General features: G+C 40.8%; 1 protein-coding gene across 3 annotated transcripts; it reads right to left on the bottom strand.

Moving 5' to 3' along the window:
• Positions 1-311: 311 nt before the first annotated feature.
• ARFGAP1 (ARF GTPase activating protein 1) lies at positions 312-27371 on the bottom strand. Of its 3 annotated transcripts, XM_090064782.1 has the most exons (14): positions 27235-27371; positions 21502-21565; positions 20128-20237; positions 18703-18874; positions 18039-18139; positions 17086-17172; positions 16220-16316; positions 14109-14165; positions 13134-13166; positions 11612-11641; positions 9860-9916; positions 7556-7615; positions 5755-5831; positions 312-4977 (listed from the first exon to the last, which is right to left on the bottom strand). In XM_090064782.1, exons 2-14 carry the CDS (start codon positions 21559-21561, stop codon positions 4620-4622), a joined length of 1299 nt encoding a protein of 432 aa, XP_089920908.1. In that variant the 5' UTR covers positions 21562-21565; positions 27235-27371; the 3' UTR covers positions 312-4619. The 3 variants fall into 3 exon arrangements, with proteins under 3 accessions (XP_089920908.1, XP_089920906.1, XP_089920907.1); XM_090064780.1 differs by lacking the exon at positions 11612-11641; XM_090064781.1 differs by lacking the exons at positions 9860-9916; positions 11612-11641.

Below are 27371 nucleotides of genomic sequence, written 5' to 3'. Positions count from 1 at the left end.
CACCACTTGGCTGCCTTCTTATCTCATATCACTCAAACTCATTTGTGGCAATGGGCAGCCTGAGTGAACATTGTAAAAAAAATCAGGCTGTCCGCATTGATTGAGTTCCTGCTTCCAGACTTCTTCCACAGTTTCACTAAACTGAGTCACACCCTTCTTCACTTTTATGAGACCAGCAATTGGGGATATCCTACAAGGGTTTGCTTAAGCCACATTTCACTGTAATGAAGTCCAGTTCAAGGCACATAAAGATGGCAGCTTCTTTTAAAATGAATGCAGCCCCTTCAGGAGCTGGACACCAACCACACTCATCGGTTTCTCTTTGCTTTATTGTAATGCTCTTTTAATAGATGACACTGCAGTTCAAGTCCAGTACCACTCTACAGAACAAGGAATACCGTTCACCGAAATTGCTACTCCCGTGAACTTCACATAAAACACATTAGGAAAATTAAAGATACAGTACCCCTCATTTGCCAAATTTCTGCTGGCATGAAAACAATAAGCAGCTCTACAAGTTGTCTTTCTAGAACATTTCAGTCCAAAACTGAAGCATGAGTCTGCCTCTTGACTTTTGCTCAAACCCTCTTTGAAAAAAAGGATGTTAAAATTGGATGATGAAAAGGCAAAAGGGATTTTGTAATATTTCTACTGACTGTTAAATTAAATCTCAGACAGGGACACTGCATCTTTAAGTAATTTCCTGCATTAGACAACAAAGGAGGTTTCACCTACACTTGTTAAATTATTGCACAGATTTTTACACCGATAAATACATTATCAACCTGTGGAATGTTACAATGTTCAGAGTGGGAAAAAAAAGCAGCAGCAATATCCTTGAGATTTCTAGAATAAGGGAAGAGTTGGCCAAGCATTTCTTGACATTCAAAATAACTCAGGACTGATTTAAGAGAAAGTGAAACATTTTAAAAACCTAACCCCTTGGGAAGAGGAAGTCCAGTTTCCGGTTTGGGAGCACTCAAGAACTAACATGGTTTGCTCTTTTGCAAATGGCACTTAGCTTGAATGTCCTAAATCTCCTCTCCAATCATGAGGCTACTTCTAGAAATTCAGCCTGCCAATGAGGAAGCCATCAGTTTCAATGAAATGGAGACCAAGTCACAGGGAAGATTAAACTGGATAATGCAATATCAAATAGAAGACATCTCTGATTTCTATCTCCTTTGTCCCCTCCTTCTCCAGTGTCTTTACAGTGGCTTTCCCCCCCTCCCCCGACAGTGTTAGTGAAAGAAAAGGTGTAGAAGTGAGAGCCCTAGAAACCAAAGTCTCGTTTAACCGCAATACAGGTATAGCATGCACCAATGATACAGGTTCGCCCACCCTGCCAGTGCATCCCAAATTCAATACTGGGGCACATCTATGAATGAGAAAGCTCAGCAATTCAGTTCCTGGGGCCTGGGACAAGAATGGTTAAGGGTGACAACTGAGAGGGCTCGTTACTACTTCCACGCCCTACCCTGACCTTCCCATTTCATTTAATCTGAAAACTGATCGGTGTTCTCAGTGATGATGCTCTCTTAGCCAACTCCTATCCAAGAAACTAGAACCCAAGAAAACAAAAAGATCAAAGAAGAAAATATGTCCTGTTTCCCCCATCCCTCACCTTCATGCTAGACTCTGGGTACAGATGGGCCAAAATAAAATCATTTTTATTTGAGCAGTTCTAGAAAAATGGAACTGCATTTACACCTGAACCTAGCAGAAGGCCTAGTTTTACTTTTGCATCTGTATCTCCCAGTACAGTGCTGCTTTTTACCATCCTCAAGCTATGGTCCTAGGATACTTTTAGGCCTCCACAACAGTGTAAGATTTCTTTACAGGCAAAAAAAAATGTTCCTTCATTTTCTTCTGTACTGAAAGAACATCGTTTTCACAAAGGTCTACCCAATCAGGCATGTATGGTTTCTAATTTAAAGTGCAGCCTGAAAAACTAGGCTGTGCCAAACAGTTGCAAGTGTGATATAAACAGCCCCTTAATTTAGGCAAAGGATGAAATGAAGGTGTATGAGGATGCATGCACACGTAGTGAATTATTACGGATCATACAGAATGAAATAAAAGCCCATCTTATTAGGGGGGAAGAAAGGAGGGGGAAAAACCCCTTATATTTGGGGAGGTTGACAAAACTGACAACAATCCAAATGCACGCAGGAAGCCGAATCAGCTTCTCATCACTTTAGACAGACAGTTTCAGCAGTCAGGCAACCCAGCCGAACATATGCATTTTGCTTGTCACTACTACTGCAATACTTCACAAAGATTAAATGGTAGTCAAGGACTGGGCAATACCACTTCACATGAATTACATGGCATGGCCTCCAAAGAACATGCATTACAGGTTCAAACTGGGCAGCAGACAAGTGACAAGAGCAGCAGGTCATAGGAGAGTATGCATTAAAATACAAAAATTGTTACGTGTTTAACATGCAATCAAGCCAAGACAACGGTATCTCTGGAACAGGACAAATTTGAATAAAAAGTCACCTTTTTATTATAAAGAGTCAGGCTGTGAGTGTTCTTGACAATGGTTCTGCAAGAGGTATCAGAGGCCTTAGATTTTCCCCGTTAAGAGGGTCACTGTGCCAATGATACTTCCTCAGTGGGACTGATGGGGCCTTACACTAACCTGGCACAAGCACCCTCTGGATAATGACCTTCACTGCATAAGGTTCTCCAAGAGGACACATGTCTCTCCCCATATCACTGAAAGGGCACTACAGATGAGAAAAAGCCAATGAGGTAAAGGTCAGGACAGCAGTTTAAAAGCAGGGGCCAGAAAACAGCTGAAAGACTATACAGCTAAGAAAGCCTGTAAGACTTACACTTCCCTAGAGTGTAAATACAGATGTTGCTACCTAGACTACAAACCAAGAAGCCGGTAATACTTTTTGGATAAAACATGATTCGGGAGAGGGTGTGGAGGGCAGAGAGGTCTGGTAAAGACACCTCATTTATAGCCCACATCCACTTGAACCTTCTCCATGGTGAAAACTGAAACACTGCAATATTTGAGAGCAAAAAAACTCATCACACCATGAGTGTCATCTGTCGTACAGTCAATATATTTTCTCGGACGCACTCTCAAGGTTTCACAGTTGTTCAGATCAAGAATTTCATGCTATCATTTGAAGTAGACATTACCAATTGGCACCATGATGCAAAGTTTTCAAGTGGCTTCAAAATATTTAGTCACATTGTATAACATTACAGCACATTAACAATAAGAAAGTAGAGCGATCGGGAATATGGAAATACTCAACATAAGGCACCTTTGCTGTTAAGGGAAATAAGATCTGAATTCTTCTATTTCCGTTTTCCCTATGCAAAAGTTTATGTTCATAGATCATGCAAAACAGCTAAAACAGTTGAAGTTGACACCTGACTCCAGCATTCATATCCTGCTCCATTCTGTAATGCTGACATAAGTAGGGCTCCAACAGCCTCTTTGAAATAGTATCTCTTAAAAGAAACACAAATAGAAAGAAAAGGTACCAGGAAATGGTAGGGAGAAGCGACAGAACAATTATAAAATTTATCTAAGTTTAACAAACTGAACTAAAATTTCATTGCTAAATCTATTGTGAAAGTGGGTTGTCTCCGGCTTTATAGTTACATTGTGTTCTCACATCTTCCACCCATTTTGTGCTACTGTTCCAGGATTTCTCCAGTTTCCCTGCTGCATTGGCAGTCCCGTGCCATGCAGAAGGGAAAAGGGTTTCATTTTAGCAAATGTTGCAGGTGAAATTAAGGAAGAAAGCTAGAGAGGCACAGGAAGGCCCCTTCATCATAGTTAAATTAAAAGGAATATACGCCATAACCGTGCATTACACACCTGCATGCATTCTGCACTGTGTAAATGCCTAAGCACAAAGGCAAGAGTGTAAGTAGTGCCACTTTGAATACCCCTATATAGTCAGGCTGACAAAATGGTGGGTTACATACAAATAATTATCTAGCCCTAGATTTTTCTCATCTATGAATTCTCTCCAAGGAAAAAAAAGTTTTAAAAAGTTCTCAAACCTTGTAAAGTTTAAAAACACGCTCAATAAAAAGTGTTTTAATGGCCATTTTGAATTGCCAGGTTGAATGCAGTCCCAGCAATCCAGAAAGGCATTTCAACTGGCACTTATGCAACTGCAGTTCACTTTTATGAATGTTGGACATCAGTGGAAGATAGCTCCTCTCCTTTCCCTGTCTTCTCCACCCCAGATGCTCTCTGAAGTTACGAGGGCTGGATGGGCAGCTCCATGAAACTACACATGCAAATACCGAGCCAAGAAAACGTCCTTGCACTGATTTGTTCCTCTGATTTTAATTTAAGTAGGCTGGCATACCCAGCTCCAACAGCACCAGAGTGAAGAGAACAGATCTACTGACATCCTTGACATCGGGAGCTCCATATCTTCATATGAACACAAGAATCAGACACTATTTTTTTTCTAAACTGGAATAGAAGAAAGGAGAATGACGGGGAAGCACAAGGGAACAGATCAATAGAGAAAACCATGTTAATCCAGTTGTGTGTGTGGTTTGTTTTTTTTTCCTCCCATCAACCAGCACAGCCTCCCTCCTTAGCCATGTGGCATAAAGCTAGAGTCCTACCAGTTCTGGTTATCCCACCCATCCTCGGTGCCTGAGGACACCTTTTTTGTTTTCTTCGGGGTTTTTTTGGACTTGCTCTCCCCTCCTGCAGTTTCCCAGTTGGTCTCCCAGTTCTCCCAGCTGTCGCTGTTACTGTTCTTGTTGTTGGAAACTGTCCCCGAACCCCAGACATCCCAGCTATCAGAGCTCTTCTTCTCGGTGGAATTGTCCACGTATGTCCAGCTGTCACTGCTTGGAGATTTATGAGCCTTGGGTGGATCTGAGTTGCCAAATGTTTCCCAGAAGCTTTGATCTACACTATTGTTCTGGTAGCCCTCTCCTCCACTGTTCTGATAACTGTCTCTCTCAGCTGGTCTTTTAAGGGAAAAAGGGAAAAAAAAGAAGAGGAAAAAATAATTAGATTTGGTTCCATTCATTTCAAATGACTCAACTGATTCCTCTGCTTAAGAGTAAACTATCCAACTCCAGCTCCTACAATGCGACCATGTTAAAAATGAGGTGCATCTGCTGAAAACAGTGGTCCTCTTGCATTTACATTAGCATTAGTGGTCCTCTTGCATTTACAGCGCTCTGACATTAGCCAGTATGAACAGAGAAAACAATGATGCTGCTGCCCATTGCTCAAACCAATTTGAAGATGAAAATGAGAAAAAAGGCAGAAGAGCTGGAAGTATTTTTTCTGAAGTCAGATTTAAGCTGTAATTCATAGTCTTATAAATATTAAATTCAATGCATTTAGTACAAATTAAAAAATAAGTCATAAGCTATTTTAGTCTTTGTATAACACCCTAAGGTGATGACCAGTTACATTATGAAAGAAAAACTGCATCATGAAAGATGTGGATAGACTGGAAAGAGACCACCAAAATAATAATAATGGCCTGGGAAGCATATTTTATAAGGAAAGGCTGAAAGTATTAAGTCTGAGGAACAGAAGACTGAGAGGGGATTTGATTATAATCTCCCTTCCCATATTTGAAGACTGTTAAGAGGAAGAACGTTTTCTCTGTGGCTGTAGGAGACAGGACTAGGGGCAATGGCCTCAAACTGCAGCAGAAGAAATTTAAGTTAGGGATTATGAAAAATGTTCTGATTTTTTTTAAAAAGACATTGAGAAGGCAAAGGCCATACCTTTCAGAATGATCATCTGGTTTGCCAGAAAAGAAAGTGGTGACATCTCGCCATCCTTTACTACCAGCTCCCTGAACCTAGAAAGGAAGCAGTGGTTATTTCACACTCGGTGCTTTGCCTCGTTCATTTGGACTAAGATGATACTTTTGTTATAAGAAAGATTTCTACCAAAATCCACAAAGCATAGCAAAATGTTCTCCTCATTCATATGAAGATGATGCATTGAAAGTGGCCTCACACGATTCCAGTCATCTACTTTGGAGTGCAACAATAGTTTTAACTGACAATTAAAACTGGATTTAATTTTTAGTGAGAAGTACATCTTGTGCTTAAAACCACTGCATTTTCAGGGCATGCTGCAAAGATAATGCCCATACTGCTTAGCCCTGGACGCCAACTTCATAAGACCAAGTTTGTGCCTAAACTGTCTGGCCAGAAAAGGAAAATGCTCACTGTTGGTCACTAGCAGGGCAGCTAGCTACATATTACGGAGTCCATTTACGGCAAAGACCAAAGTTGACAGCTTCACAGAACTTGGCCAAATGTGTTAAAAATGGTATAATAAAAAGGAAAAGGAACTGCCTGTGGCAGTTTATTCAAAGGGGATTTAACTCAAAATCCTTAAGTTACGGAGTCCCAGTTAAAACTATTCAATCCAAATGGAGCTTAATACTGTTCAAGAATGTGTCTGTGGTTCATGTGAAGTAACTTCTAAATCAAGAGTAGCAACAGGACCTGGTTTTGGTCACTTATGTCATTTGGACTGCAGTGCAGCTCTTCAAACCAGGGTGCAGATTCCAATTTCAGCTATACTGATACAAATCCAGAGTAACTCCTAATGCAGCAAAACCATGTAACCAAGCACATCTGATGCATGGTCCAACTTTGCTCAGATTACTAATGTGAATATTAACAGGTTTCATAAAGTCATTTCAATTTACAGCTCCCATGGACAGGCCAAAAGTTGATTTTCCTGCACGCTGCTGTTGAGGGAATCGTCTTCTGTTGTGCTAAGATCAGGATCGCAAGCCATGAAATGGCACCACGAATGGGAACTATTCTCAGATTCGCATAGACGTGTAGAGTCTCAAGGGGACAAAGTTGTTAGGCCTTAAGCAAAACAGATAAGGGATAAATTCACTTTTTTTAGCTTAAAAAAAATAAAATAAAAATAAAAACTTAGCCCTTCCCCTCCTTTCAAGCAGGAAAAGCTCCTGGCAGTAAGCTGACATGGGAAATGGCTTCCAAAGCTGACTTCAACTGCTCATGGCAGAAGGAACATCACTATCAAAAAGGGCTGTTCAAGTTACTGAATTAGTTGTAACATTCTCCAAGCCTCTTGTAACCAGCAGCTGTAGGAGCACTTACCCCATAACCAAGCAATGGCAGCAAAATAGGAAGAGATGGGGGGAAAAAAGGACACACATTAATAACATGAATTGCAGATACTCCATGTAAGCTGTCTCCATATTCTTTTGGCCCACATTTACTGCCAGAATTTTGTTTGCCAATTTGATTATGAGCCTGTGTCACACACTCAGTGTAATCATTATGAGGATGCTGCTAAGCTCTAATTAATGTGCCTGCAGCTATGCACACTCACCTCTGCATCAAGTGGTCACACTAAAAATGGCATGAGCATCTTTTATCCAGATTTGCTTGTATGAATATAGATAAACAGAGGAAAGGAGAAACCATTTGTAAAACATCTGCTCCTTCTCTCTATGACCTGGGCTTGAGGAAGAATATCGAGACTGGCTTAATATTTGGCCTCCCAGTGGTCAGGCAGGCCTTCTCATACCTTGGTAGCCAACTGAGATACCCCTACGGTGACCTCCTCAAAAAGTTTTCCCTCTTTCACCTAGATGAATCAAAGTGCCTGCAGTTAGTTGTGACACAAAATGATATCAACAGCTGAAAAACAGGACAATTTGTGATAATGGCTGAGAGACACAAGGTAAAAACCAAGCCACGATATATTTGACTTGCTAGACAACATTAAGAAAACAAAATATGAAGGCTACTCTTGAGTATGGGCAGTCCTTTGAAGCTAGTAGGAACTTTCCACTGACTTTTGAAAGAGCACTATTATAGGGACCCTGATCATTAAAACCAAAAATCCCAATCAAACTTACTACATCACAGTTTACAAAGAACGCATTTTATTAAAAATAAAATAAAACGCGACTCTGGGGAGACTGAAATGAAGGCAGTTATAAAGACAAGGTTGAAAACAAGTATCTTTTCACTATGGCACAAGCCTTCTGGAAACTTTGAAGGGACTGTGAAGCCTTTGCCTTTTGATCATTTGAAGCACGCTGGAATGCTTTTCACCAGCTGAAAACAACAACAAAAAAGCCTACAAGTAACTTGCCAGTTGCATAGGGGCCAGGCCACTGCTACCTGCTGTCAGTTAGGTACTCGCAAAGCGAGAATCAGAAAAGAATTCTAACCCGGGGAAGTTTTGCACTATTTACCCTACCTGGTGTGCAACACTGCTCAGCGGAGTAACCCTCCAAAATACGGAGGATATTAAGTTACAGGAAGATGCAGAACTATGGGCAAAGCACCCTAAGATAACACAGTACATTGGCTGCATTGTACAACTAGAATAATTGTATCTGTAAACAATCTACCATGTCTGGCAAAACAAAAATTGTGATTAGACGATAAATTTATCTCAGATTCTATTCTAAAAAAAAAAAAAAAAAGAAGAAGAAAGAAAGGTCCAGGATAACAGAGTGGAAAACTCATTAAAATGCTCTTCTGTGATTCAAAACTCCACTAAAGGCAAGTCAACTGGATGAACGTGTGATAAAAGAGTAATGACTCTCTTGAGTGACACCACACTTTTCATTAGACATGAACCCACATCCTACAGGGCTAATGATATACTCCCCCTCCCCCCGCCGCCACCCCACCCCCAGAAACAAAAATTACTATTTCCTTCTTTTTTACCAAAACAAGGATTTATAGGTAATTAGGCGTCTTTCTGAAACAGTTACGATCTAAATTATTAATGTTTTAGAACTGCTTAGAAATATTTAAGAGTACAGGATAAATGCATGTCAAAAGGGGATAAAAAAGATTTAAACAAAATGTAAAGAAGGAACAAGGAAGACGACAACATTTGACACACCATAAACTATGACTTAAATAGGAAAAAAGAACCTGCCACCACCATTTGCTGGCTGCTTATTCTATTTTATTTGCCAGTTACTGCTCAGGATTCACTTGGATTCACCCATATCACTTTGTCTAAAGAGCAAATAGCTAGACATGGGAGAAGACAGACTCCCCCCCACCCCACACACACCTCTTGCTTTTGATCATTTAAGTTGATATTCTGACTTCCTAGAAACAGTATAGCATAAATTCAATAGTGACACCAACTGGTAATGCTTTCCAAATAAAATGTCTCAATAGGCTAGTGACAGAGTATCTAAAAAATTAATACCCTCTTGTAATTTTTACTTTGGTTTCTATTAACAGCTGTCTTCAATCAGCCTGAAAGTGTATTATCACTGATTTACGCTGATCCTTATGTAAATGTGGGTGCTCTGGTAGGGTTCAAAGGTGCTTATTTGAATGGAGAAAGAGCTGGCAGTAAAAAAGGTGAGCATTAAGAAAGAGAGCCCTCACAAGGGTAGTATTCATTAATTAAAACACTAGCTATCATTAACCTTTCCAGACCGTTAAGGAACACCATAGGGCTCTCCATACCTGGAAGGAAGATGGCAAGAACAGGACATTTCATAGGGGGGGGAGAAGAATAAAAGCAACAGCAAATGGGTATTTCCCTGAATTGCTTATACAGAGATTCATAGATGTTAGGGGCTGGAAGGGACCTTACAAGAGCATCAGGTCCAGCCCCCCTCCGCGACGAAGTATTTGCCCTGATTTTTTTCTTGTGCAGGGGTGGAAATGCAAACATTTCTTTGGTAATATTATTAATACCGAAGTATTTGAAGTTTTCCCTTTGTTGCTATGCCAGTGTATCAATAATAAATGATGTGCTGACAACCTATCCATGTGGCAGGAGGAAACAGAATCACTTCCTAGGTCACGTAATCACACTGCATTATTGACTAGTTTCCAAAGTTACCTTTTCTTGTGCAGGTTTGAGAACATTTTCATTTAATGTCTGACCTAACTCTGACGCCTATTTAAAAGCAAAACAAAAAACAAAGTCAGTTATACTTTCTTTCATAAAATACAGCCAACATTCTCCGAGAAACTAGCCTGCAAAAATCTCAACAAGGACAGAAAAGCCTTAAGCTTTGCCTCAGACAAGCAACAGAGTGAGCTGAAAGCACACAAAATGCAATGCTACAAAAAATGTCATAGGAAATAAACCCCACCCCAAAAAAAATAATAAACCCCAGATATGCAAGACAGTAAGGCTGTAAAAGCTCCCAGAGCTCAAGAAAGGTCCGTCTTTGATCAAGCGACAGAAGCAAGCACCACCTCTCAACCAGCAACAGCCCAGAGGACAGCCCCATTGCTAAGTCCTGAGCCTTCACGCGTAGTGGGAGAAAAACGGTACTCGACTCTTATGTTCCTGCAAATGGTAGGCCTTTTCAGCAGGAAAGGATGGTCATTCTTTCACAAGGAAATAGTCCTTCCTGTGACACAGGTAACATTAACTGTTAATAATCTTAATAACCAATTCCACTTCCAAGCAACATACTGGAGTCAAACCTGTCAGAGGATGATTATACTTGTGTCTGGCTTCAGGTGTTTGCTAAGGCATGCAAGCATTCCAGGAAAATAATAAAAGTTAAATCTAGGGTAGAAGCATAAGGCTGCTCTGTTTTAGAGAGGATGTTTAAACTAATGTAAATCCAGGGATTTAGAGCGAGGAAGTTGCAACATGAGTCTAGCAGAAGAATAATATTAAAAGGACACCATGACTTGAAACTATAAAAACCTCATTCCTTTCCTCACTCTGAAATACTGTTTTTTTTCCCCACCCCAACAACATTGGTTTTCCCTTTTGGATGACATCTTCTATATCAATGATTTGTTTCTGAAATGTGACTCATGTCCTAGGCTGCCACCACTTCTCTTTATAAAGAATTTTTGGGGGGAAAATATTCAATGCAAAAAAATTCCTAAAAAATTGCATGGGCTTTTTAAAGGGGCGGGTTGGAGCTTATTAACCTGGACCTTGTCTTCGCTTACTTCAATGTCTTGTCATAGAAAGAGATAACTAGCCAGGATTAGCAACTAAAGGATGTCAAACAATGCTTGAAACACTGCACGTATCAGCAAGGAAGTCTTACCTAACTTCTGTAGGCAGAACTGCACAATTTAGCTGATGGATACTGAAAAGGGAGAATGGGTGGGGATTTGTCATCTTTTGAAACACTGAGTAGGAGACAGGATACCAAACTTTATAATCGCGCTTTAAAAGCAGTGCAATTCAACACAGCACACCCTAGGTTCCTACTAATGAGGCCTTCCATGGGGCATTTCTTATTGTGTTCAGTCTTCAAATGACACTCCAGCCTAATTCTGTGTATATATCGTTCCTGAATAAAACATGCAAATGGAGCCCCTGACAACCAGCGCTTACAGAAAGCATGGCCTGGAGTACAGAAGGTTTTCAAACACATCCAGGGCTGCATACTCATCCTTTTCTTAATTAACCCAATTTATTTAAAAAAAAAGACATTGCAGTAAAATGCACATCACTTTTAGGGGGTTTTTTTTCTTTTTCTTTTTTAAAAAAAAAAAAAAAAAAGACTTGATTTAAACAAAATGAAAATAAAAAGATAGCTCAAGAGCAAATGCACATATTCAGCACAAACAGTGACAAAGCGCCCATGCACGACAATATATGTGAGGGCTTTACCGGCTCTGGCTGCTGCTTGTAGCCCCAAAACTTTACCCAGACAGCACAAGAGAAAGAGAGCAAGGAAGGTAGAAGAAGCAGCTTTTAGCAAAAAATCAGAAGCATTTTTTCAGGCAAGTTAAGTAGCATGATCCTTAACCAACTCCAGCCTCTACTGACAAGCCAAAAACCAAGTCGAAATTTGTTTGGCCAATGGACACTAAATGATCACAAAACGCATCACATCCAAGCTGACATGCAGGTGGTAAATTTGTATTGCAAAGTAAAAGATCCAGTTTCTAATTAGTGAATTGAGCTACCGATAAGTGGCTCAGACACTGGAGGACAATGCTTATAAGAAACTTGTCAGTAGATCTGATTAACTTCTACATTTTCATGGGATATTTAAAAATAGCACGCTAGTACTAATAGACTTATGTAAAAAAAAATTTCTGAAGGGAAACTCAATTTCTGCTGGATGGTTTGGTAGAAGGAGACCAGTATTACATTAAAATTCCTGCATTCAAGCCAAGCAAGCATTTTCAACCTGGGTATTAGTTAACAGCCTTGAAGTCCTGCCAAGTGACATTTTTCTTAATCCTTCAATACATGTATAATTTCTGTAATGTGTAACAGTGACATCCTAGTGTCTACAACTCCCTTTTGAACACCAAGCTGCCTCCTGGTATCCCTAGCCCCAATATGAATGGGAGGATTCTGTGCATTTTAGGCTAATGTCCTACATGCAACCACAGTTCATAAGCAAATCTCTCCTGTATCATACATTAAAATATATACATCACTTCTCTGTCATACTAAATGTAACATTCAGGCTTTGGTAGATAATCTCAGCTTCCTTTCAGGGATTTTTACTCTCTCTTTTGAATTTTTCAAAACTCTTCTAAAGCAAACAGCTCATGCTTTTTGTCAGGGCTGCGTGCCACTCCGATCTGACAATCTCCGCCTTAATCTTTGAATTAAACGAGAACATCTGTATATTTGGAATTGCTAACCTGCTTATGTGCAAGCAGATAATTCAACAATTACATTTGAACAGTTTACCTTTTCTGGTTCATTCAATGGAACGAGCATGTGCATTCTATTAAAATGTCTACATAGAGAAGCATACTACTTCAGAGAAGTCCCATTGTTTTTATGTCACAGGCACATTTTATGGAGGAAAGCCACTAATTCATGTAGCTGTTTAACTTCAGTGACAGTTGAGTACATCTGTTGTTTATATGCACCATGGATCATTTGCCTTCTCGATGTGAAAATATGATAGCATCATCACCACCCTTGTATGAGCCGAACCTAGTACCTAAGTGTTTCTTCCCCAAATCCAGGCAAGATCCTGGAATGATTATTCAGATAAAAAATAAATAAATAAAAAAATAAAATGGTTGCACTGAGGATACACACTGTGGTTTCATAGGAACCAGATCCAAGACATCTTGTACTAACGATCTAGGGAGAATTCATGGAGATTACAAATAAAGCCCATTAACTGTAATCACGACACAGAGTTACATGTTACAATCACCTTTTGACTTGCTTGAGATCCAAATCTGGTCGCCTGTAAAATGGAAGCAAAAATATCAATCATTTAAAATTAGTCCTAATCAACAGGCATATTAAGACATGCTGGGTAAAATCCTGGCCCCACTTGAAATCAATGCGAAATTTTACTATTGACTTCATTACAGCCAGCATTTCACACCTCGTCTCCCATAACATTATCTCCACATTTTTAAGGACAATCCACTTTGCCCATTCTTTAGTTGTAAATGGGACTGAAAACTCCTCCCTCTGACAGTGGTAGCCATTCAATGACCACTTAACAATTTTGAAAAGTTGAGGCACTCAGGTGTAAAGTGGGAATATAGAAGTCCCAGGGTTCATGAAGTACCAAATAAAAGATAAGCATTTAGACCCCTCTTCAGTGCCTCCTGTAGTAGGCAAGAGGAGATGAGGCTACAAGGTCTGAAAGGTGGACTTGAAGAAATACAGAATGACAAGGGCTCTACCCTTTAATTCAGGCAGCTGCGTGCAAGGTCAACAAGAAGCAGAGTGCCAGAGTTAATCCTTAGCATTAGTGAGAATTACTTGGGCACATCAAGGAGGGGAAGAGATTCCCCAGGATAGAGCAAATGTCTTATGATATTTTTAGCTCCAAGCCACCTGTCTGTCAGTCCACAATTTCTAAGAACATTTCACTGTTCTTCTTCATTAGTAATGCTGAAATATGAAAAAATACTAAAAATATCCACTGGTTCTTCCCCATGATCTTGAAGGAAAACTATTACAAGCCCTAACTGATGAAAAAGAAAGAACAAGACAGAAGAAGGGGGAGGCAGGGGAAAGAGGGGATGGGGGGAGAAGAGAGGTTGGGGATGGAGACTCTCTTAATCTTCCTTTAATTATATAAAGATAAATCCATAAGAGGCCTAATCAAGTTAACAGAACCCCTTTTACCCTGCAAAAAATCAGATAGAAGTAAATGTTTGTATGTACTTACACCCTCTTTAGCTGCTGTGGCAATCTTGCTTGCTCCAGTTGTAAAGCTACTCCATCCCTAAAAAAAAAAAAAAAAAAAACACCAACAAGTTTTGCTTAGTTAAATTAATGCGATATATTAAATAGTATATCATGTCCTGTAGCTATGGGGAATGCCTACTGATTTGTAGCAGGTTTGTAGCAAAGTCCTACTGAACAGCAAAAATACTGTGATGATGAATTTCCCTTGTTTTCTTTTGGATTTCTGCACAAATCACAATTATGACTACTGCAGGCTAAGCAGCCCTGAGCTGCATGAGTTAATATAATGAAAATTTATGAAGATCTCTGTAGAAACAAAATATATTTTCACAATAATAGCAAGAGGCTACAAAATGGTAGTAGAGCCCAGATAAATACAGGCATCTTCCAGGCTACTTTGTGTATTATGAGTGAAAAAAGAAAAGGCAGAGTGTACTCTGACATAAGCCTACAAAAAGCTAAAGCCAAGAGCTATACATCTGAACAAAAAAGACTGAAAGGCTCATAAGAGGCAAATACAAATAAGTTATTGATTTTATCTGCCTGTTTATGAGAAAGCCTGAAATAACTTTTTCCCCTCCTTTTTAGCCCCAGAAACACAAGCCTTTGTTTGTTGCCTTTTTTCTTAGAGGTTTTCTTGGAGGATCCAGAAACTCAATTATTCACTCTATCAGACCTTAATTAAAGTAATAGGGTACTGAATCTGCAAAAAAACATTTTTCTTTCCAATTTTGTGTCACATCTAATAAGGAGCTAAGCAAAAAGGAGGAGAAGAGGACACATTATAAACACTCTTCCTCTCAATTGTTCAGCTTTCAGTTCCCATTAGTTACCCAGTCATCCAGAGTCTTCCAAGAAAAACAAGGCAGGCAAGACCTGAATTTCTAATGTAAAAACTCCCAGAAAAAATGTCTTTAACATTCTTCTGGGCCTTCTTTATAAACATTATAAAGAAACAAGGGGCTTTGCCAGTTTCTTTTCCTTTGCAGGTCACCTTCACATAAAATTGTCAAGTTATGCAGCAGCAGCACTATTTAACCACTTCAATGCCAAATTCAAAGTATGTTAACAAAGTGTACTGCTACCATCCTCCCATATAGTTTCACAGTTGTTAGGGGCTGGAAGGGACCTTACAGATTATCAGGTCCAGCCTCCCTGCACTTGGGCAGAAAAAGACTGCTGGGATAGTATTTTTAGAGCACTGATGTTCCAGGGGCATAATGGCTTATATATATCCTTGTGTGAAGGCTGCTTATCCAAAAAGATCAGAATGTCTTCCTTGCTACCCTGCCCACTTAATTGTACTAGTTTACTTATGGAGATGAAGAGACTTTTCTTTAAAAAGTCTTTTTAAAACTATATTCTTTAACTGACCCACACCACTGAAGCCTCCTAATTAGCAGTCTTGGCTTGTCTTTATTTCTTGCAGGTAAACATAATGACATAGATGCCAATGACATGACAATAGAAAGGTGATAGTTTCTGGAGAGTGTGATGTTAAATATAGGCTCAAATTGAAAATTCTGGCTTTTTTTTTTTTTAATGGAACAGGCTGAATGGCTTATCATCAATGACAGCAAATGGTCCTCTTGATGTGTAAGGACAGGGAAAAAGCCTCCTCTGCATATTCGTTTTTAACACCCGCTAAAAGGAAAGCTCTCTTCCCCAACAAGGTGATAATTCATGAAGGTAATAAACTTTACTTCTATTAAAAACCATTTAACCTGCAGAGATTGTGTGTGGTCACAAGAGGGCATTTTACCATTAGCTTCAATGAGATCACATAATGAGTAATGGCTGTCAGCAAAGAACCTCAAAGTGAATATATAATGGCATCCATTAGTACTGTCTCCTTCCTTTCAACTAACATTGCCAAGTGCGACAGTCAGATCTGAGTAGATTACTTTGAGGTGAGTCTTATGTGGCAGTAGCAGAAATAAGCAATATTCCCCATGTGTTAATTATAGTGGGAAGCATGCAATGCAGAGATGCAAGTTCTCCCCTTCATTATTTATATTCCCATAATCTGGATACAGACAGAAGAATATGCGGTTACAAGTCACAGTGACCTCAAAGAAAGCATCTCCTTACCGAGTACAGTGAGGACATGGCATTATTGAGGAAGTCATCATCCTTTTTTGGAGGGGTGACTGTGTTCCCAAAACCCACATAACGATTCTCTTGGCCTCTACCACACAAAGAAAAAAAAGCAGATGAGATCTGTAAACAGTGTGAGTGTGCATTCATTAAAATGTATTAAACATACAAAATAAGATATAAAGAGGCTCTTGTTTCATTTGTTTGTTTTTAACCATTTTCATACACCTATAAGAACTGGACTAGGCAGATGCACTGCCCATATGGGCTCTAATGCACTTTAATCTTAACATGTAGCACCACCACTACACAATTATGTGACGTTACTGAAAGTCCGCCACAGGAAAGAGCCTCCTTGAAAGCTATATTGCCTTAATAAATCTTCACCAGAGGTATAATAGGTCAGTTGGATCACAAATCTTAAGAAACTCTTAACAGAGCTAGTGGTACATAAAATCTGAAGAACCCAACTCTAGCCTTATAAAACATCCACGTTCCACGTAGCATGCTCATATTCCAGCCCACTGTGAACTCTACAACTTTATAGATCAAGAGGCTACTATGGCAAAAAAGGAATAATCCCCACAAAGCCCACTGTCTATATTTAACTCTCAAGCCTCAGTGCACAAACATGTCCTTGATAGCCGTTAAAAAGGCCATTTCCATCCTCTTTCTAATCCCCTCTAAAGAAAAGTGTTAATATGTGATCTCTAGTAAGAAGGCGACCAACTCAGATATGACAAAATGGATTAACTGTAATAATGCTCTAGCTTAGTTTATACACAAAGGACAGGATACAAAAGGGGTTATATAAAAGTATCTGGTTTAAAATATATTACTTGAGAGTCAAATGACTTTACCCTTGATAGGAACCAACATCATCATTTAACCAATCTTCAAAGGCTTTGTCAGAAGAGGCGGTTGCATTCTGGGACTGGCCAGTAGAACTGTGAAAATAGAATTTAAAAATTGAAATGGAATGAACCATAAGCCACTACCTCATTTGGCACACTGCTGTAGTTCGCAAAATTATATATCCATTGGGGTGGCAATATCAGATGCAGAAATTCAGGGCACCAGTTCCTTTGGCCCTCAGAACAATCATAACAGTCCCCAAAACACTGGCCTTTCAGGTGCTTCTTGCCACATTGCAATAAGTGCTTACTTGATGGTAGTCCATGAAGGACTGCCAGTCATATATTATTTGGTCTTCTTTTCTCTAGCTGCTCATAGAGACATCCAGGTTCTTTATGACAAATAACCATCAGGCAATCTGCAGAAATAGCTGTCAGCTGCCTCTACTATATTCTCAAGAATCCAATGAAAACCAGGGGCCTATCTATCATCACTAGAAACCCAATAGGGTGAAACATCCAAGGAGCATATGCATGCAATCCGTTTTTTCTAAGCAAGTTTTCTGACCTTTTCTGGCTGTTTAAACTAACAAGGTATTACAGTGAAAGAATTCGGAACCCAGGTGGCTATCACCTCTAAAAGGAAAATATGGTTTAAGAAGAGTCACTGATAAGTTTTCAAATGGTCTGTATGATCTTAATAACATCACTGGTACAGGTACCTTCTTACTGAAATCCAGGCCCCCTACTACTAGGCTAGAATGCACTGTGAAGATGTGAGAATAAGAAGGAAGTGAGAGTGACTGATTACAGCAATGCAAGTCTTGCTAACTTAAAATTTCTTAAATTAGCAGCAGTGCTGCTGGTGAAATCAAAGACTTGCCAGCAGAAAACAGGGGAGATTCAACTTCCATTGCTTCAGGCTACTGCCATCATAACTGCTAACCAGAAAAACATACCGATGACTTGAAGTCAGAGACATCTTGGGTTGAGGAGGAGCCCAGTTTTGGGCAGAAGAAGTTTCAAGAGACCAGTCTTTGCCCTCAGCTAAAGTAGCCACCTACAGGGAGCAGAAAAAAAAATAAGGATAGGTAAGGTGCTACTTTTCAAATAAGCTTCAAACGTTCAACCCAGTGCAGCTTCAAATGCATTTGGAGATAATGACTTTTATTTTACTTTTGGGACTGGCAGGCCTACAAGAATGATACTTCCATCAGAGGAATGGATTTTACTACTTTTTATGCTTTTGTGACAGATGACTGTACCGTTCTGTAGACAGCAAAGAAATCTGCTAACAATTTGGCTCTTTTGCATAAAACAATACTTCCAAGGTACCAGGTGGATCCTCAGCTGGTATATCACTGCATAGCTCCAGTGATATCAGCTGAACTACAACAAATTACACCAGCAACAATCTGGCCCAATTTAGCCAAACAAAACAAAGAAAGGTAAATAAAAAGCCATTTGAAGATTTAGGTATAGGAAGTCTGAGCCTAGACTCTCTCAGGAATTGCAGCAGGCTTTCTAAGAGAAGTCCCAAAGTTATTTGCAACTATTTTGAACTGTTCCAAGATCCTCAAATAGGAAGGGTTAGGAATGCACAAACTGTGCATATAGATTTACCTTATCTCTAAAAAGAGCTGCAGCTTTGCTGTTGTATTTCTCTTGCATCGACCAGCAGGGATCATAGTCATCCTGAGACTCCAGGAACTCTCGAAACTTGCTATTGCCACCAACCTTCATCTTTTCCAGCTCAATATCCTTCCATTTGTCCATGGTGACTGAGCGCACAAAACTGGAGACCAGAATAAGAAATGCCTCACATTTTATAAACTTCAGCCATAAGATTAGAACATAAAATGACACCATTAGAATACCCTATTGGTAGCTACGCCAGAAGTTAAGCCTTTAGAAAAGCCACACATGGCAGATGCGCTTCAGCAACAGACTGTATCAATAGAGCAGTTCTCCAAACTGTTTTACTGTAGTGATCTTCCTCCATGCAGCATAGGAAGGAGTCAAACAACCCACATATACCCATCACAGGTCATACATAAAAGGGCACAGAGTCTAAAAACCTGAAACAATAGGTTGGCTTCTCAAACCAACATTAGGAAGGGCCTGTGCCATCACTTGACAGTGTTTCCCAAATTCTTCCCAAGCTGTGAAAAGACTAGACTTTCCTACACTCCTTTTTGTTCATAATGCTGCTTAGCTAATTCTTAACACCTCTAACTCTCATTCCCATCAGTCCCATTTAGGGGGAACACCCAGTACCCGTTTTAAGCAGTCTACATTGTAAAATCTCACGTGACCTCATTTCATGGCATTTATGACTGGGTTAGTTTCCCCTCAGCTTTACTTTGGGCCATAAATTCTTGCTGCTGCTCATTAATCCAAAAGGAAAAGCTACAGACAGTCCTATTGTGAATGTGTTAAAGCTCAGTCAAAGAGTATATGAGATCACATGCTCACCAAGGTCCAAGAAAATTTGACTCCACCTCATTTCCTTCTATTTTTTCTCCTTCTTCTTACCCTCCCTCCTACCTCCCTCTCTTTTAGTATTCCACACAGAGCTCAGAAAAGTTCCTTCATGTTATTCATTAGTACAATCTTTACTCCCCACTCAACTTTTAGTCATCCTTTAAAAACTACTCCTGCAGGTCTTTCTTGTTGGTGGTCTCACTTCTGAACTCTTCATTTCCTTTTCCTACCTGAACAATTTACCCAGTTTGCCCTTTCAGTATAAATCCTAAACCTCCAGGGCACGTACTGCATCTTATTCCAAGACTCTTGAGCTTACTGCATGTTAGAAGAATGCAAAGAATTGCCTGCATAAGGCAAGAACTTCTAATAAACTTTAGAAGAGGTCCAATAATATATTGTGTATGCTTATAGCACTACACAAATGCACTGGCTGTAGTATGACTTCCAATTTCCCCCCCACCCTCTCTCCAGAAAAGAAAAAAAATAAAAAAACAAAAAAACAAAAAAACAAAAACAAAAAAGCCACAAGTGCTCTATTCTGTGTCCGTACCAAAGACTCACCTGAGATGAACTCCCAAGCCTCTGTGTTTTCCTGAGCACTCCAGACAGATCCATATCCCGTAGGTCACGCTCACCCACTGGGGGTTAAATGCACCACACTCAAAACAGATCTGAAAAAGGAAGCAAACTATACTTAATTCTGTCATTGTTCCCTTTGAATAAGCTTTCAGATTACAGCTAAAAAAAACACTCAGTTTACCCAGAGCAAAAAAATATCTGAGCTAAGAGTTCTCAGTGTTTCAAGACAACTGAATATATTTTAGCTCCATTAAATATCCACATAGAAAACACCTACAGGGTTTGTATTTTACAGGAAGAACAATTTTTGTTAACTTCCCCAACTCAGACTAAAACAATACAAAGCTCAACTGTGCTTTCGTTTGCTATACTGTGAAAGACATCTTCATTATAAATGAAGGAGGAAAAAAATAATGAACAACACACATAAAAAGATAACCATACAGGTTTAACTAAACTAAGTTTAGTTTTATTGAATCTCCATGCTCCGTCTTAAGTGTTTGGAGCACTTCTGAAGTCTTGAGAGTTGACTGTCCGACAACCAGCCACAAACTTACTTGTAGAAAGTATGGTTTTATTGCCAATGTATATAGGAAGTTTTTCAGAGACACCCAGAGCAATGCCATAGTTTCATAGTTGTTAGGGGCTGGAAAGGACCCACTGCACTTGGGCAGGAAAGACTGCTGGGATCAGATGACCCCAGCAAGATGGGTGCCAAAATGCAAAAAGTTCCCTGGTTCTATCTTCAAAAAATAAAAATAAAATAAAAAAATAGAACCAACTTAATGATGCAAAGAAGAAGTTTCCAGTAAGACCAAAACACTAAACAATGGCCCTTCTGGAAATCTCTCTCAATTCAAAGCCATACAGCAGAACTTCAGACTCTAGAAACAAGAATTTTTGGACATAATTAGAAATCGGGTCACGTTGGTGTGAATCATGAGAGTTTTGAATCATAGATTCCCTTTGCTGGCCAAAGCCTCACAGATTCGGGACCCTGTGTACTGACAAGATAAGTTTTATTTACACCGAAAACCCCAAATACTTTAAGCATGCCAAAAATACCACAAAAAATTCTCTGTGTGTGTTAGGCTAAGTAATCATCACTCATGTTTTACTGTATAACCAAAACCTCTCAAAGGACTTATGCCCGATGCACATTTATCAATCTTGTATTATAATATGATTTAATGAAACACTTAAATAGATGCCCAAGTTTGTCACTTAATCTTTGCAAGCTACACTACCGCCATGAACACAATAGCTCTAGCAGCTGAAGTCAGCTCTCTGGAGTACACCGAGACAGCAATCACTGCATAATTAACTACTTCCAGCAAAATTCAAAGAACATCTTACATTATTTTCATCCTGTGCCCTGACTTCCTTCAGAACTTTCCTTGTTCTTGGACTTGCCATGATTCTATAAAGAGGGGAGAAAGAACAGCGTTAATGCGTTTTAAATCAAATTATTGTTCAAATGCTGATATCATGCTCGGTGGTGCACAAGATACAGACTGTAACACTGCTGTAAGAAACTTGAAGTGTGAAGCTCAAAAGTTAGAGTTAATTGTGGGAGGGACATGGGAAGGGGCAAGTCACTCAACAATCTGAAGAACAGGATATTGTTTTTCTTTACAAAAAAATACCCACGATTAATATTACATGAAATGGGAAAAGAGAGTGTTTTTCGTACTTTGTGCATTCAGCAGGACTTAATGTAGTCCCACTTCATACACCGGACATGCAGTCACTAAGCCACAGCTTGCAGGGGGATCTACAGGTATGCTCTTCCGGAGTTTTGTATTAACAGGTATACTTACAATAAAACTACAGACGTCACCCAAGATGGGTCCAAACCATTGCTGCTGATGATAGATGTACCCTCAAACCAATCTACTCCCATCACTTGGACGGGCCTTAAACAACATCCAAGGTACAGCAAAATTGCATGCAACTGGCCAAATGGTACCAAGGAAAGCAGCCAAGAAGCAGAAACACTCATAAAAGTTCAATTAAGAAGTACTGGGAAGACAATTTCAAGGGTCTCTTATATGGAACTTGATTTTTTTAAACATAAAAGCTGCCTTTTAAAACCTCAGTTTCCCTTTAAATTAAAGAAAAAGTGCAATGGTCAGAATATATAATATGAAACATACTTCAATCGCAGCATTAGGCAGGACTAGACCGTTCAGCTGGCAATTTGCAAGAGTCAGGAAAAATTGCTCCATGCACTTTCTGCTAACTTACACTTTTTATATCAAGATATACATCTGGAAAGGAATTCTGTATGCAGTCCATACAGTTTTAATCATGTCTCAGCCGCTTGCTCACTGTGTACCTTTGACACAGTGCAGACAACTGTTATATCTATGCATGGAGACAGCAGCCACTCTTAACTCTTCCTAATTCCCTTGTGAGTCGAGGTTTGTACCGCACTTTTAAGATGCAAGCGATTCTAGAAGTGCTAAGCACCATGCCCTCTACCCTCCTTTGAAAAGCACACACACAGACATTCTCATTTGGAGAAAGTCCATCCAATTTCTAGCCTGTAAATTGTTTTTCCTTAATAAAAATTCCTTTAAGGTTTTAATTTATATCATCGCTACCACATAAATTTATTGGAGCACCTTCCCTATGAATTACAAACAATGACATGCAGTCCTACAGCAAAACAGTGCAAGGCCAAAGGCTGATGTCTGGCCATCAGCTATGTCAACATAATTCAGGAAGAAGTAAGTACAAAATTGCTGCTACACATTATTACTGTTGAAAGCAGAAGTTATTTATTTCTCTGCAGAACTGCCTGCTTTTCATCCTCATTCAGAACTAGCCATTGTTTTTATTTCACCATTTGCAAAATGCTGTTTGTCCTCCAACTGTATTGAATGAATTTCCTGTTTTTAAAAAGCTTTCACTTGTCATCTACCATGTGTTAATATTATATCAATATATCAATCATATCTATGAAATAAAGTAAAATCGGCTGTTCTGCTCTGAGCTAAAGGGCAGCTCCCTAAGGACAGACTTTCTCCATATAAAACTGTAGGCACTACTAGGTTACCTTGTAATTAATGCTCAATGAAGTAAAAGATTTCAAGTGTCCTATCTCAAATTTAAAATGTATTGGATTTTTGAGCTATTAATCAGGTTAAAAGCAGCTTTTAAATCTTATAAGTTATAACTAATCCACTGTCTGATTAACTTCACTGTTTCTCCAATGAGGGACTTGTTTTTCTTACATAACTTGCTGTATCCATGTGGGCAGATGTAGATTTTATATGTAATCTACTACACACAAAATCTATGTGTATGACTAGATTATGGTCAAAGACAAAAAGCTTGCATGAAACAAAAGGCAAAAGTGGCCAAGGGCAAAGTTCAACCCCCAAGCTAGGTGACTAGCTTTAACCATGGCAGCCTGGCAGGTCAGTTTCTATAGTCAACAGCACCATAAAAAGTGACAGGACTTTGCCCTCCCAGCATTAATGCCTGTACTCAGAAACCATACAAGAGCCAAGGGTACTTTGTAATGCCTTTTACTGGGTCAATAGTATATTTGGGGGTGATACTGAACAAGCTTTTGGGCATAACATAACCTTCGCTCGGTAGCTTTATGCCCAAAAGCTTGCCCAATTTCTCACCGAGTTATACCACTGGTGCAATAAAAGATACCACGAAGAAGACCCCTTGCATCTCGAAAGTGATGGAAGCCGGTAGTTATGGGGCTGCTACTTGAAGCCTTAAAAAAAATAAGAGAAGGCAGCAGCCCCAAAACTGACTAGCTCCAACCACTGTCAAGGTTTCTAAGTGTAGCCCCTTCTCAGCGTCTTTCTTGCTGTGGTTCAGCTATAGGAAGTACAAATAGTTATTGTTAACATGCAGGTACCCTGAGTGCAATGAAATTACAAAGTAAGCAGAGGATCCAACAAGGCGATGCATTTAACCAATGTTTGTTAAAATGCAAGCAAAAGAAAACAAATTGGGATGGTCTCTATGCAAGTTATGTGGGATACATGCAAGTGGAATATGCCACAACCACTAGCGCAGGCTTTCATCCAAAAGATGGACAGAAAAGTGGACTCCACTCTTAAAGGCTGCTGGGCAAGAGATCTCCACAGCTTCTCAGGTACCCAGTGGAATGCAATGGGTATGTCTCAATATTTTCTCAGAGGCCACCGCAGAATAACTAGGAGCCCAGGGGTTAGGCTGCTCACATGTGATGCTGGAAACCTGCATTTGAGTGAGGGAGAACAGAGAATTAAGCCTGCTTCTCCCATATCAGAAACGTGTCCTAATTACTAAGTTATTCTGGGTGGGTCTTCCCAACCGATCACCACAAAATCCATTCAAGACATGAGAAACCTTCCCCCAAAATGGTTTGACATGCAATAAAGTTTCAGTTTCAACAACCAAAACTTTCGTAACAGTTTCAGACCAAGTCTGCCAGCGGAGGTGGTTCAAGCACCCTCAAGAGTAAATTGGATGCTTATCTTGCTGGGATCCTATGACCCCAGCTGACTTCCTGCCCTTGGGGCACGGGGCTGGACTCGATCTCCCGAGGTCCCTTCCAGCCCTAAGGTCTATGAAATCTAACGTCCTACTAAGGAAGGGTCTTGTCCCCTGACCAGGTTGCACTGGGAATGAGGAGCCAACTTCAGATCCCTGCCAGCAGCCTGAAATAAATCCCCTTAGCACACCCCTGCACTGGTTAAGGCAAATGAAAGTCCATTCCCCTGCTCTACACACTTCACTTCACTGGTCTTCTCCCACTCAGTGCTAGGACTTGGCAGGGACGCTTGAATCAGGAGGAAAATGAGAAAAGAAAGTTGGGTCTGTTCCCCACGGCACTGTATTTAGCTGGTGATATAGAGGAGCCGTACATAGAACAATCTTCTAAGTCCTATTCAGACAATGCAGATGAAGGATGTCTCCAAGAAATGCACTGGGGCACTTATGACTTGCAGGAAAACAGCAAATTTAAGGTGCTATAAAAGTCACAACCTGCATTGCAGGTAGGCAAGTATAGACAGTTCACAGTGAACTACCCTGGCTGAAGTCAGGCAGAATGAGGTTTACAACTGAAGACCCTGGCCCCTGGCTCACATCTTCATGACCAAGCCATTTTTTCCAACTCATCTAGTCCCTACAGTCTGTTCTCCATACAAATACTATTCGGTCATAGGATCCACTCACTGCAATAAAACCAGTCAACTTCACCATGCATTTCCTTCACAAGCCATTTCCTTTTTGAACGGTCAGAAATAGGATGACCATGCTCTAAGACAAGTGGAGGCCAGCCCTTTTGATATGCGTACCACAAGTTGGGTCCCATGCACTCTTCAAGTGCCACGCCTATCCTTTCCTTCTACCCAGTCTGCTGCTGTTCCCCATGCCATCCCCAATCTGCTATGTTACTCGTGCCATGAGTTGGCCACCCCCTGCTTTAAGATACAGGTAGAGAAAATGCAAAACTGCTACCACGGTCACACGAACAGTTTCCAATTTTATACAGACAGAGGTCAGTCACCTTCAGGAAAGCCGATGTGGAACTGGCAAAAGTCTAATTATGGTGAGAGTTAGGCTCCTTGCACTTTCACCATAGTGACTACAGGATTATGAGTAAACCTCCAAAACAGCTTGGTCAAAACACTCCAGCTGCTTTTTTGACAGCAACACTGATGTTCAGCCAATCAATTCCTTGAGTATGACACAAACTTTTATGCACCAAGCAGACACTTCCAAACCAGGGAGTCATGCAAGCTCCATATATTTACTGAGAAGTTATCATTCCACAAACCACAAGGCCAGCACCCTTGAAGACCACATGTATACCATTTTACTCACATATCCACACTTTCTTTGTCTACGAGCAAAAAAAAACATGGCAGAAGATATTAAAAAATATCTTTTAAAGAGAGTGACAGTAGGACAATGAACATCTGATGTGGCATCAAGCTGAAGCTGTCGAGAGTCAAACCAACACCACATCTGGGGTGGAAGGAATTTGACCCCACAGTCAAACTGGTACCAATGGAAGAAGAGTTTGCCTTGCTCTGTAGCAGGGGTCATGACCCCCTCCCCAGAATCTCATGAGCATATATTGATATACTGACATGTTTCAAAGAAGCAGGATGTTGACTGCCGCAGTTCCCCTGCTTTACTGCATCCGGTTTAGGTCTTAGATACGTTGGCATCAGGGTTCACAGTAGTCTTACGTAGGGTTTAAATGATGATTTGTCTGGGATGGTTTGGGCGGGGCTGATCCTACCTCAGGCAGGATGTCCCTTCCAGACCCACTTCCTGTCTTTCTATGATCTCAGCCAAGCCTCTGCCAGAGGCAGGATCATAACATGATGGAAAATGAGGGCTGGAAGGGATCTCGGGGGTCACGTCTAGTCCAACCCCCTGCTCAAAGCAGGGCCAGCCCCAACTACATCATCCCAGACAAGACTTTGTCTACCCAGATCTTAAACACCTCCAAAGATGGACACTCCACCACCTCTCCGGATAACCTGTTCCACTGCTTTACTGCCCTCCTTGCGAGTGTTTCCTAATATCCAACCTCAACTTCCCTTGCTGCAGCTTGAGCCCATTGCTCCTTGTCCTGTCATCTGCCCCCACTGAGAGCAGCCCAGCTCCGTCCTCTCTGCAGCCCCCCTGCAGGGAGGTGAAGGCTGCTATTCAATCCACCCTCAATCTTCTCTTCTGCAGACTGAATAAACCCAGGGCCCTCATTCTCTCCTCACAAGTCCCGTTCCCTTTGAACTGTTTTCATCGCCCTCCCCTGGACTCAAGATCCCATCTGCTCATCGCACCCCTTCAGGAGTCCCTCTTCCCTGTGGGCGACAAGGGGGACAGGAGCATGGGGCGGCCTCCTTCCCCGCTTGCCCCAGCCCTCCCGGGGGCAGCGACGCGTCAGGGCATCCCCTGGGGCCCAGCATCCGGGAGGCATCCCACCAGCACCGAGATCAACACCAGGACCAGGACCAGCACCAAGGGCGGGACCAGGACCAGGATCAGGATCGGGACCGGGACCGGGACCAGCACTAGCACCAGCACCAGCAGCAAGACTGGGCCCAGCCCCCTCACCTGTACGGGACAGCGCGGGGTTGCGGCTGCTCGGCCCAGGCCGGCCCCCGAAGCACCTCGTCCGGCCACCTGGCCCCGGCCCAGGCCCAGGCCCCGGCTCCGGCCCGGCCGCCGGCTGCTCCGCGCGCATGCGCCGC

The sequence above is a fragment of the Crocodylus siamensis genome, chromosome 10 (assembly GCF_052110815.1).
Source record: "Crocodylus siamensis isolate JL-2025a chromosome 10, ASM5211081v1, whole genome shotgun sequence".
NCBI lineage: Eukaryota > Metazoa > Chordata > Crocodylia > Crocodylidae > Crocodylus > Crocodylus siamensis.
Note: the sequence above shows the minus strand (reverse complement) of the source record. Positions and strands in the feature narration are given on the sequence as shown.

What these genes read in the sequence shown, in the direction of transcription:
- ARFGAP1 (XM_090064782.1), bottom strand. Translation starts at nt 21,561, where the DNA reads ATGGCAAGTCCAAGAACAAGGAAAGTTCTGAAGGAAGTCAGGGCACAG. An exon ending in GGGCACAGGATGAAAATAAT is followed by an intron (nt 20,238 to 21,501) that starts GTAAGATGTTCT and finishes TTCCTTTTTCAG; the next exon opens with ATCTGTTTTGAGTGTGGTGC. An exon ending in CAGCTCTTTTTAGAGATAAG is followed by an intron (nt 18,140 to 18,702) that starts GTAAATCTATAT and finishes TGCTCCCTGTAG; the next exon opens with GTGGCTACTTTAGCTGAGGG.